Source organism: Polypterus senegalus, chromosome 11 (genome assembly GCF_016835505.1).
Source record: "Polypterus senegalus isolate Bchr_013 chromosome 11, ASM1683550v1, whole genome shotgun sequence".
Classification (NCBI taxonomy): Eukaryota; Metazoa; Chordata; class Cladistia; order Polypteriformes; family Polypteridae; genus Polypterus; species Polypterus senegalus.
The window spans coordinates 46481739-46494799 of NC_053164.1; the positions used below are offsets into that span (position 1 = coordinate 46481739).

Here is a 13061-nt window from a genome sequence, read left to right on the forward strand (position 1 = left end):
TTAAAAAAAATAAATAAAAAAAAGGACGAAAAAAAAGGAATTCAAATACGAGCCAAACAGAAATCACTTCAAGTATCAGGCAAACTTCAAGGAATATAACAATGAAAACAATAATAATAAACAAAGCTATCTGTAGGTCACAGAACGAATACATATTCATACATAAAGATAGACAGAACTTTATTTGTCACCGGGGGGCATTTTTTCAGAAGCTCTTTAAATAAATTAATAGATATATATATACAGGTGTGGGTAAAAGTAGCTTTACAGTTGTGAGTATATGAAACACAGTTTATTCTTAAATTATTATTTATTTATTATTGTATTATTTGTCGTCTTATTATTATTACAGTGTGCTTGAGTGTAGTAGTCATGACCTGCATGTCTTTTCCGTACTATAAACCCACTTTTGCCCACACCTGTATATACAGTACACACACACACCAGAATAACTAAAAAGAAGCAACATTTTTGACTTGGCAGTAAATGTATTTCATAAATCATATTATTACCTGCTTGTTTCTTTGGAGAGAATTGAACATATTAGATATTTATTGTGACTCATACCGTTACTGATGCCTGTAGGTATTAATACAAAGTTTGTTTTTTTTTTACAAATAATAAAGTCACAACAGATGTTAACATAGCAACCCCGCCCCTCTCCAAGCACGCCTAGTTTGCAAGTTGATTTTGACCTCTCTAATATGACGAGGCGCGCAGACGGATCGCCTGAATGCGGCATTTCTGTGTGTTTATCTAATGCTTCCTACCCCTTTGACGTTACCTTGTCGTACTTAATAATAGGAACTGTAGAGTCGCTGCTCTGGTTTCCACACGGGCTGCTGCACCCAACTTGAGTTTGGTAAACGTCGGTATGTCGTCTTCATGAAAGTTAAACTGGCTGCATGATGATTGTACACTGTTAGAAGAGTATACAATAATTGTACTGCAATTTTTGTACGTTTCCTTCAATAGTGCGTTTAAAACCAACATCGGCAGCTCCCCCTTGGGTGTCACTGCGGTTTCCATTGCAAGTCGAGAGTGTAGGTAAGTCCATGTTTTAAAATGAATTATGTTTCTTATTGACGACAAACTAGAAAGAGAACAAGATTATTTAAATAAAAGACCGCACAACTAGTAGAGCACATTTTACAGTGATCAAGCGGAGTTTACATGCTATTGTATATTACCAATATATCTTAACTTGCATTGGAAACCTCATTTCCAAACGAAATAGGTTAAGGAATTATTAAAAAAAAAAAAAAAAAACTAAGGCGCCACACTTCCCGTTGTTTTGTGTTGCTTGGTTCGCGTTGCACCGCCTTCCCGGGTTTTTACTCGTGTTTCCAAAATAGGGTCAACATGTTTCAGTTACAAAGCGCGTTTAGTCTGGCAGGATGGAACCGGTACATGCGCCCTAAATAACTACTCTTTACTAACTTCGTAGTTATATTCAAATTTAACACAACTGCGAAGTGTTAGTTCTCTTCCATAATGGGGGGGGAAACTGTTTTTACATTAATTTTCCATTGAACACCACAACCTTGTTCAAGGCTGAAATGCCAAATCCCCTTATAGACAGTTACAGCATCCTCTCATTGCCCTGATCTCGCATATTAGTCGCCACTTTTGCCGAAGATCTATCATGGTCTCTCGTTTTGCAGCGTGAGCTTCTTAGTCGCAGTAGTGTTTTTACTTGTATTGTCAGTCGTTACGTTCAGATGTTTATTGTTAATTCGTCTGTAAAATTACGTTTTCTGTTGACCATCACTTGTATTGTTCATTGAAGTTGTAGCTGCCATATTGCCCTGCGCACCGCGTATGCTAGCAACGTATGCAACACAAAGTAGGAATTGGCGCCGCGCGCAGTTTCAAAACATCTGCCATTAGTGGATGGAGTGAACGGAAATATAAAGACCTGGTTGTTTAACTAGCAAAGCAAAATTGCAGTTTTTAATTAATTTTTAGAGATCCCTTATTGTCCAATATTGTAGGCATCAAAAAGTGGATTTCTGGTCACTCCACTACCGGAGTGCTTTTAAGTTAGTTTGCAACATTAAATTGGCCCGGTAATGGAGTGGCGTCCAGTCTAGGCATGGTTCCTACCTTTGTCCTTTTGATGCTGGTGGGATAAGCTTATGCATACCAGGGCCCTGAATTGAGCAAAATGATTAGAGCAGGGTTTCTTAATCAGTGTGTCAACCCATGGTTTGGTGGATTAGTGATGCTGAATTTGCCCCTGTTGTGTGGATATACAGTATCTCTCAAAAGTGAGCACACCCCTCACGTTTTTGTAAATATATCTTTTAATGGGACAACACTGAAGATATGACACTTTGATACAATGTAACAGTGTAAATTTGCAGTCCTCTCACAGCCATTAATGTCTAAACCGTTAGCAGCAAAAGTGAGTACACCCCTAAGTGAAAAAATGTCCAAATTATGCCCAAAGTGTCAATATTTTGTTTGGCCACCATTATTTTCCAGCACTGCCTTTTACTATCTTGGGCATGGTGTTCACTGGAGCTTCACAGGTTGCTACTGGAATCCTCTTCCACTCCTGGAGCTGGTGGATGTTAGAGACCTTGCGCTCCTCCACCTTCCATTTGAGGATGCCCCACAGATGCTCAATAGGGTTTAGGTCCAGCACCTTTACCCTCAGTTTCTTTAGCAAGGCAGTGGTCGTCTTGGAGGTGCGTTTGGGGTAGTTATCATGTTGGAATACTGCCCTGCGGCCCAGTTTCTGCAGGGAGGGGATCATGCTCTGCTTCAGTATGTCACAGTACATGTTGGTATTCATGGTTCCCACAATAAACTGTAGCTCCCCAGTGCCGGCAGCACTCATGCAGCCCCAAAACATGACCCTCCCACCACCATCATGCTTGACTGTAGGCATAACACACAGGTCTTTGTATACCTCACCTAGGTTGCCGCCACACATGCTTGACACCATCTGAACCAAATAAGTTTATCTTGGTCTCATCAGACCACAGGACAGGTTCCAGTAATCCATGTCCTTAGTCTGCTTGTCTTCAGCAAACTGTTTGTGGGCTTTCTTGTGCATCATCTTTAGAAGAGGCTTCCTTCTGGGATGACAGCCATGCAGACCAATTTGATGCAGTGTGCGGCGTAAGGTCTGAGCACTGATAATCTGACCCCTTCAACCTCTGCAGCAATGCTGACAGCACTCATACATCTATTTTCAAAAGACAACCTCTGGATATGATGCTGAGCACGTGCACTCAACTTCTTTGGTCGACCATGGCGAGGCCTGTTAACCGCTGTATGGTCTTGGCCACCGTGCTGCAGCTCACTTTCAGGATGTTGGCAATTTTCTTACAGCCTAGGCCATCATTATGTAGAGCCGTGATTCTTTCTTTCAGATCCTCAGAGAGTTCTTTGCCATGAGGTACATGTTGAACTTCCAGTGACCAGTATGAGAGAGTGTGAGACTGATACCACCAAATTTAACACACCTGCTCCCCATTCACACCCAAGACCTTGTAACACTAGTGATTCACATGACACCGGGGAGGGAAATGGCTAATTGGGCACAATTTGGACATTTTTCACTTAGGAGTGTAACTCACTTTTGTTGCCAGCGGTTTAGACATTAATGGCTGTGTGTTGAGTTATTTTGAGGGGACAGCAAATTTACACTGTTATACAAGCAGCACACAAACTACTTTACATTGTATCAAAGTATCATGTCTTCAGTGTTGTCGCTTGAAAAGGTTTAATAACATAATTACAAAAATGTGAGGGGTGTACTCACTTTTGTGAGATACTATATATGTGATTGTTTTCAATCTGCAAAGGAATGACGCCCTGTCCAGGGGGTTGTTCTTGCCTTGCACTGATGCTTTTTTGGATAGTTTCCCCATGACCCTGCCATGAATAAGCAAGTCTTGAAAATGGATAGTTTGAAATGGAGAATGGTATGACATCTTACACATTCTGTTTGTTTGAGTAAATTTCTCACTCTTCCATCCATTTTATTAATACACTTTGGCATACTACTGTAAGTGGCATACTACTAGATACAAAATAATTATAAGTCAACTAAAAAGTAAGTGATGCTAACCCTATACACACAGAAGGTTTTGGAGGCAGCAAAACAGGATATTTTACTTTGGATCTTAAACTGGGCATCTTCAGTTAAATATGATTCATTTTCTTTGTCCACTTAATTGAATGAAAGGTTGTAAGGAATCTGCTTGTGTATTGACAGAATTATTTGACTTGTTAGAATAAACACTTTTGATGAGCACAGACCATACAGCCAAATAAAGCTCACTAATCCTATCCATCTAATTTCTCCAAAACAACATCAAGTTGAGTTTTGAAGGTCCCTACAGTCTTACTGTCCACCACATTATTTGGTAACTTAAGAACATGCTGGTTATCACCGGCACTGCCCTCCAGTGGGTTAAATCCAACCTGACTGATAGGCAAGAGTTTGTTAGTCTTGGCAACAGCAGATCCAGCTCAGCGCCAGTCACACAAGGAGTTCCTCAGGGTTCTGTCCTCGGCCCTCTGCTCTTTTCTATCCATATGCTTCCCCTTGGCCATATCATTCATAGCTGGACTGGGTTATCATTTTTATGCAGATGATACTCAACTCTATTTTAATAATGTTAAAAGTGAAACTTCATAAGGTCTTTCTCAATTTAGGCTGGAGCAGAACTGTTTAAAATTAAAATGCAAGAAAAGCACAACTTAAGAGAATGAGCTCCTTGTCATTCACTCCTGAAGGTGATTTCATCAGACCTTCTTCAAGGAATTATGGTGTCATTTTTGATTCATCCCTTTATTACTCCACCCACATAAGCCACATTAAGAAACTTTCTTGCTTCCACCTCCATAACGTAATCTTGTGTTCGCTCATTCCTCTCCTTTTCTAACGCTGAGATCAGCAGATCATTGACAGAAGTGGCAAGAGGTAGGACTTTGAGATGTTTTGTCACCAGTGACAAACAGCACAGCCACAGTGTTAACTGCTGTCAACCTACGTTTCAGTCTTATAAACAGCCCAATGGCCATAGAAAGATTTTTTTATAATTAATCAGAAGTAGAAACCTGATCAAGCTCATTCTTTAGGGAGAAAGAATAACCACCTGGGAACACAGGGTCAGAGAATTTTGACGTCAACTCTGACATCATTGGTTGCAAGACCGGCACTAACCCAGGGTTGAGCATCAGTCCATTACCCGTCACTATTGGTCTGGGGAACACTGGTGATCATTCCACCATGCCACCTTGCCATGTGTATATGGGGTCTTCAGTGCTGAAGTAAATACTGAGATAAAGGGTCAACCCATGTACTGTATAAATCATGAGTTTGAGGAACTGAGAAAATCCCTTTACAACATGGAGTTTGAAGTAGTACTACACCAGAGTTGTGGGTAAGACAATACTAAGTAAAACATTTAAAGTGATCTAATTGAACTTTCCAGTAACAGAGTAGTATAAACATATTAAAGTTTAAATTCTTGCAATCACTTTACAGTTATGGCTCAACTAGAATTTAATTACTTGCATTACACATGTTTCTAAGCAAATAATGTGTGAATGTTTTTTAAAAATCTGGAACGGCTGGCATTCCATCTCGCATTACATGTGAGGTGAGTGTAGCTTACCTGATCAATGTCTGTGGGCTAATTTAGGTTAGGAAGACTTTATTATCCCAGAGGGAAATTTGTTTGCAGCAGGAAAGTACAAAAAACAAAGACACTGTTAGAGAGATCTGATAGATAAACCAAGGCACAACATTTGATAACCAATGTTATTACATAAACACTCAAGATCAATACAAAGAATCGTAATTACTTTCAATAGTACATAAAATAAAAATGCAGAATTTAACATTTAGCAGCATACCTACAAGTAACAGAATTTAAAATGCTTATGGCTCTACAAATTAAAGAACTCTTAAACCTGTTGCTGTTTACCTAAATGTGCAGCCTGATGGCAACAGCAGGAATTTATTGAAATTTGCATCGCACTTGCAGGCTGTTTCCACACTGCTGTAGAGCACGTTGAATTTTACGATGCTGCCCAAGCTGTACCAGAGGTGTGTGGTGTTTTACGTGACAGTCCATTTTATTTAAGGTTTCTATTGCAGTTGCCCTTGTCTTTATGAAGAAATACAGATTTAATGTTGTACTTTAAATCATAACTTGTCAGTTTTACAGTGCATTGAAACAATATGCATTTAATTGTAGTTTAAGGAACTTGAATTACTGTGTTTATTCTGGAGCCTTGTAAATTTAAATGTATGATCCGTATTAATTTTTTGTTACTTGTGAAGTATAGCCTTTTGGTCAAAGAGCTTGTAAAGAATTAGATTTAATAAAGGGCAAAAAAGTCTTCAAATGTCCAATCAAATGAAAACGCTGTAATCATCATATGCTGTTACATGTAGTGTCCTTTCCCAACACATTTCACTTTTATTGCCCTATCTTTTTAATGTTCCCATGAAAATGTAGATGTTTATGTAAAAGTAAACTAATTAAAGCTTTAATGAATCTAAGGCAGTTAATTGCCAACTGTAAATGCTTTCTTTCTGATTGCTGCGTGCCTTTTTAAAAGTGTAAAGAGCCCAGAGGTGGGAGAGACCCGGGTGCATTTGTGTTACATGATGACCACTGCAGGTCGTTGGCTTCTCCTCCTGATCACTAAGTGATCTCATCTTGTGGCTGCTACACTAGCAATTGTAGCAATTCCTATCCCCATGTATGCAAGTGTTTTAATATTTAAAGCAGTTTTATTTTTAATAACTAGATTTTTTATTTATTTATTTTTTTTATTTGAATGTTTTTGTGCTCTAGAGACCTGTACTGGCTGGGTGATATTCTTGAAATGTTCTAAATTAGGATTTACACAAATAAACTACATGGCTTAATGTTATGTTTAGTGATATTTATCTTGTACTTTTTAGTTAAATACCGAAATGACAAGTGGATGTCATATATTCCAGTTAACTGCTATATATTTGCATGGTTTTAAAAAGTAATTATAAAAGTGAAATAAGAGTGAAGTTTTTTTTTTTTTTTTTATTTAAACCAGGAGGTAATTTCATTAAAGTTTTGAGAGAAGTAATTTGTAGTGGCTTACCTTTTTGAGTAACTACCTCAACTGTTCAATTTTAAACTGGAAACTAAATTACTGTGGGGGAAAAAAGCAATATTTTTCTACTTTACACAAAGCCCATCTCTCATTCTCATGTACCATACATTGCAGACTGGCAGCATCCTGTGTACACTTTTCACTGGGAATAGCAGTGATAGGAGACATTATTTAACTTTGTCTTACTGTTTACTTTGAGATAAATGCACTGTGATATACAGTATCTCTTACTAACGAACTGTAGAAACACACCATTTACAGTGCTTATCTTTTTTTATATACTTCTGTTAATGTCTGAGGGGATATTGTTTTTTCACATGAACTTTCTTCTGTTAATAACAGTTAAAGGACGTTACAATCTCCACTATCCAGAGACCCCTTACTTTTCTTGTACATTTACTATAAATCAGCATTTCCATTATAGAAGACAGAATTGTCTGCCGTTGTAGATGAGTCTTTCCTATAGTTGTGAAGTTATTTTTTTATATCTTGTGGATATGTCTATGTACGTACATATTTTCTAGCTAGCTTTTCCCCTCATTGTTGCTGAACACTGACACTTTGTTCCTCTTGCAGTCATTAAAGGAAGATAACATGATGCAGCCCTCTGGGCCTTGTCCAGAGTGTGGTTCTTCACAGATTGTGGAAGACTCTCTGTACTCGCAGACTCAGTTTGTGTGTGAAGACTGTGGGGCGGTGGTCAGTGAAGGACTACTGACCACAACATTGTCTGAAGAGAAGCATCTCAATGGTTGGTAGATCATCAGAACGTGTACTTGATGGCAGTGAATAATGATATGTGTTACCTACCCAGACTTAAGAATAGTGTTTAATGGTTTTCATGATCATAATTTAATTATTTGTGTTTTCTTTTGAGCATTTGTGTTAGAATCTCCTTTGTCAAGAGTAAAAATAATACATTTCGTTTTTTCTCTTCACCCTTTACAGAAGTGAAATTTTCTCGTCTCCCAACAGAAAAGCAGCCCGGCCGAGGTCATATACAAGGTAATTTGATTATTTTGTTCTTTATTAGGGTGGCATAATGGCATGGTCTCCTGGATCCAGTGTCCTCAGTTTGCATTCCTTGCATGTTCTCCTCAGCATACTTTAAAATAAATTTGAAAGTCAGGGTGTGTAAATCCTGCAATGGACTGTTTGCCTATCCCAGGTTTTTTTCCCTGCTTTCACAGTCCCCCACCAATCTCCAGCCCCCTCCAAACATGCAATGAATTACAGTAGTGTCTGAGAATGTTTTATTAAGTTTATCATACCTCTTGTTTTATGCTTTCTTTCTCAAAATATTTTGCTCTTTCCTCATTTTCACAGGTCTTCAGCGAATTCGGAGTCTTTGCCGCATCCTTCGTTTTTCTTCTAACATAGAAGAATCTTCTGAGGTTCTCTTCAAAAAAGCCTATTATCATCCAGCATTTCTGAGTACTCATACAGAGAAAAAGGAGGCTTTGGCAGGCTGCTGTGTGTTAGTTGCCTGTCGTCAGAATGACTGGCCCATTACGATGGGAACAATAAGCTATCTTTTACAAGCAAATGGTGAGGTGATGCACAAAGTTTACACAGAGCTGATACAGAAGCTTCACTTGGAAACTCCACCTACTGATTTGACTCAGCTGATTGAGAGCCACTGCAACAGGTATCTGGGCTCATGAACAAGTCTTATTAATTTAAACTTGCACTTTGTGCTGTGATAAAGTGAAGTTTTAAAGCATATTGTTAGACAACTACCGTATATACTCGCGGCTAAGTTCTCCCGTGGATAAGTCGGAACTTGATTTTGCAGTATAATTTCTGGTATTTTATACTGTTGGTCATATAAGTCAAATGCGGAAAACTCGCGCTATCGGTCCAAGAGATTATGATATGCTAACGCCCACCTGAGAGAGTAACCACAGAGCACACTGCCTTTTTTTCTATGTGGGTGCAGCAAAGCGCTGTATTAGCACATGCTCCTAATCTCTCTCTCTGTCTCTCTCTCTTGTGCATATTTGACTACACGGTAATACCCAAACTATTCTGAAGCAACGTTTGCACTGATTTGTGCTTTTTGTATCTCACACCCTGATACCCCTTTATAGTAAGAGCATCCGTTATCTATGATGGAACGTTCAAGTAGAAGAAAATATGAAGCTGGTTTTAAATTAAACGTCATTGAAGTTGCGAAAGAAATTGGTAACTGCACTGCTGCAACAAAATTAGATGCGTCTGAGAAACTGGTGTGAGATTGGAGAAAGCAAGAAAATACTGTATTTAAAAAAAAAAAATGAAATGTCACATTTTTGAACGGGCGTATAAGTCGGGGTCTGATTTATGATCAATTTTTCAGGTTTCAAGACCCAACTTATCCGTGAGCATATACGGTAGATACATTTGTAGATGCAGTTTCAGAGGATACTTGATACTAATTGCTTTTTCCTATGTCTGTAGTTTCAATCTTTCGCCAAGCTCCTGTCCAGATCTTTTCAGTGAAGACACTACACGACTTGCTAAGCGGGCTTCAGAGCTGTTGGAACTAGCAGATGAAACTTGGTTGGTTACAGGACGTCAGCCGGTACCCATTCTCACAGCAGTCACCTACATGTCCTGGCTGTCTCTCCGTCCCGTTGTTTCTCGCCTTAACATCTCCCTCATCAACTTTTGCAAAATAGCTAAAGTACCTGTTCCAGCACCTGCTTCAAAACGTCTGATAGAACTTCAGGATGTTCTTTGTAAGCTGGGTCAAGGCTTACCATGGCTTCGAGGGGTGAAACTTGACCGGAAGTCTGTGGCCAAGTATACTGAGGACATTCTCAAACATCGTGGAATACTACTGAGGCAGGCAATGAGGAAGTATGAGGAAGAATGGGAGAATGAGCAGAAGTGTTCCTCAGTATCATTGTCTGACAGTGAAGAAGACGTCCAAGGCCCTCCCTTGAAAAAGACTAAATTAGACGAGCCTTCAGAGGGAGCAGCCAGTGGAGATCAAGATAAAGGAGTCTCGTCAAACACTTCTGGACACAAAGGAAAGGAAGTTGTCTTAAATTCAGAAAAGAAAAAAAGTCAGTGCCCCTCCTTGTTTCTGCCTCCTTGTTTACAAAATCCTCACCCCAGAAGAGAAAGGGAAGTAGTGGCAGAGTTGGACGTATTTGGGGATGAGGAAATTTTGGACAGTGAAATTGACATGTACATTCGCACACCAGAGGAAGTTCAGGCTTTGTGTCAGGCTCAAGCAAAGCTTACGAAGTCTAGCTAATACCATCCATTCATTGCATTTGTGAGGAGCTTGTATGATTGGAGGGGTCTTAGGTTGTGGAGCTTGTAGAATTTTTTTTTTTTACTTTTTTTAAACTTATAAAATATTCTAGTTACATTTTAAGAACAGTGTTTGAAAATCAGCTTTTGTTAAAGGTGATGATAATGGGAGAGTCATTTAGTTTTTGTGCTACCCCCAGTTTATATGTCTGCATAAATTTATTTTAATCGTCTGCCATATTATTTTATTTTTTCCTCTTACATATGTCCATAATGAGCTTGAATGCTGTCTGTAGTTATTGTGTGCATATCAAAACCACAAATGAGCCAAATGAAGGAAACCATGTTGGGGAGAATGGGTTATTGTTATTCAGCTGACATTAAATGTGCACTTGACATAGGACTTTTTAATATAGTTTATTTATATTTTGTACAAACCAGCTAACAAAATAAATCTTCTGTGTAAGGCACTTTTGCAATATGGGCAACTAAAACAAATATAAAAACAAAAACAAATCACTCGCCCTGATACATTACTATACATATTTGGCTGCATTAAATAGATACACATTTTGGCTTTATAATCCCATTTGTTCTGAACAACACTGCTACTGTAAGTTGTGCAGAATTGCATAATTGAGAGGCAGGTTTCTTTTCTGCTGATAGTTCAAAACATCAGGTATGTGGCTTTTCTCACAACCATGTAAGAGTCTTAATATTTAGGCAATAACACATTAGTAAGTGCCGAGTCGTGGCTCGCTGTGCTGTCAGGTTTTGCTATGCTGGTAGATACGCACCATGTGTTTGGATTTCAATTATCACAGCTACACATCTCCAATAAAAAATGATTATTCTGACAAGGGATACTCGAGCACAAGAAAGGGCAAGCATAAGTGATTAAGATCATCTAATTTCCTGTTAACCGTGGTCAGTCAGCTGCTGATGATGAGGATTCCATTGAAGTTGTACTTAAAAAAAAAACGGACACACACAGTTGGAAAAGGCACTTTTTATATAGCTTCTAGCTTTCTTAGAAAATAAATAAATAAATGAAATGCCTGTTATGGAGATAACCCAACGTTTGTCTTTCCTGTATATGATTACCGTAAATCTTACACATTCAACATATAACTATATTGTACATGGTTTACCAATGGAACAATTGGGCTTAAGAGTTGTATTGGTAAAAATGAAAAAACAGCTGTTGAGCTTACTTGGTTCAAAGTGAATCCACTAATCAGTATGCATGAAGGTAGTGCAAACCGATCATGGCTGGAAACTAGAAAGGGGAAATTCTAGCCCCATGTGACCCTGAGAAAATCACTTCCTAAAGGTTTATAAACTGATAAAAATAATGACATTGCAAATAAAATTGCAATGATGTTTGACATAAAGACATATTCATAAAATGATTTAAATGGCATTTAACAGGCTGACGCCTATAGCAGGACAGTTAGTGTTGCATGGTTCATGTTACATTTGTATACAACAATGTGGCTTTTTTTAAAATAAAAGATTAACTTTTATAGAATGTTTGACGTGTGAGTATCCCAGTGTAGGTACATTACACAGCAAAACATGAAATTGTGCACATGTAGTTCAGTGATACTGGCTAGTCATGCCTGGAACTTAATATTTATGTACAGGAATGGATCTTTTTGGGTACAGGATGGTCCCCCATGGGTCCAAAGGTTGACATGGATGATGATTCACTATTCCTGCTTTTGTCAAAGTGTGTTAACATATTCCATATAAATATTACAGCTTCAAAATTGCAAATGTAAATCATAGCGGCTTTGCTTTTCCTTGGTTCTCTTCATAAGTACTTATGTTATGTCAAACAGCTGGTAAACAATTTGAGTTACCAGGTAAGTACGTTGAGTAATGTCTGTTATGGACAACCTTCAAATGAGAACTTGAGAGGTGAGTATTCCAATCACTTTAGTGTAACTAAGTGGAGACTGCCTGTCATACAAGTTTTTGCGGTTGGATGTTGAAAATTAACAGAAGATTATACAACAACTTGTACTTAATTATGTAATATAGAGACTAAGGTGTTTGCTTGTAAGCCATAAGGCTGATGGTTTTCATCTCCACTACTGACCCTGAGTAAGTTGTTTTATCTGCTAGTGTTCCTAATATGGAGACAATTGGAAAATGCACTTATTTGTAAGGCTCTTATTAGGGATGATGGCTAGTAGATGTGTGTGTAAAGTACAGAATTACCTTTTGTATGAAGAGATGCAGTCCGTAATAGTCTGAGGTACAGTGAGAATTTTAACATAAATAGTTCCTCTTTTGTTTTTCTAATGCATTATTGCACATGAGGGGTAGACAGAAAGGGTACCGCTGTTACTAGCAGTATCTCAGGATTTACGTGAGTTTGGTGTAGGTTTGAGAGATAATGCAGTTCCTCTCTGGATAGTGATTGGTTAGTAGGAATATGACAAAGGTGGGTGTTATGCATTGTTTGAAGTTTCTGATCTTGATCTCACTTTGTTGTCTGACCCTTCTCTTTGGATGTGCAGCACATTGTATTGTTTTACTTTGATGTTTTAATTGGATTGCTGCACACTGGTTTGTAACGCATATTGTGATCGTGTTCTACAACACAACATAAACAGAATTAGAATGGCAGGCCTCTCAGCATGTGCATGTGTCACTGTAAATTTTAGTGACATGGACTAGCT

At 38.4% G+C, this 13061-nt stretch overlaps 1 protein-coding gene across 3 annotated transcripts; it reads left to right on the forward strand.

The window, feature by feature from the left end:
• Positions 1-763: 763 nt before the first annotated feature.
• brf2 (BRF2 RNA polymerase III transcription initiation factor subunit) lies at positions 764-11353 on the forward strand. Of its 3 annotated transcripts, XM_039768523.1 has the most exons (6): positions 764-872; positions 976-1047; positions 7705-7879; positions 8077-8133; positions 8455-8776; positions 9568-11353. In XM_039768523.1, exons 3-6 carry the CDS (start codon positions 7723-7725, stop codon positions 10370-10372), a joined length of 1341 nt encoding a protein of 446 aa, XP_039624457.1. In that variant the 5' UTR covers positions 764-872; positions 976-1047; positions 7705-7722; the 3' UTR covers positions 10373-11353. The 3 variants fall into 3 exon arrangements, with proteins under 3 accessions (XP_039624457.1, XP_039624456.1, XP_039624458.1); XM_039768522.1 differs by having other exon boundaries at positions 764-1047; XM_039768524.1 differs by lacking the exon at positions 976-1047 and having other exon boundaries at positions 848-872.
• The last annotated feature ends 1708 nt before the right edge of the window (positions 11354-13061 follow it).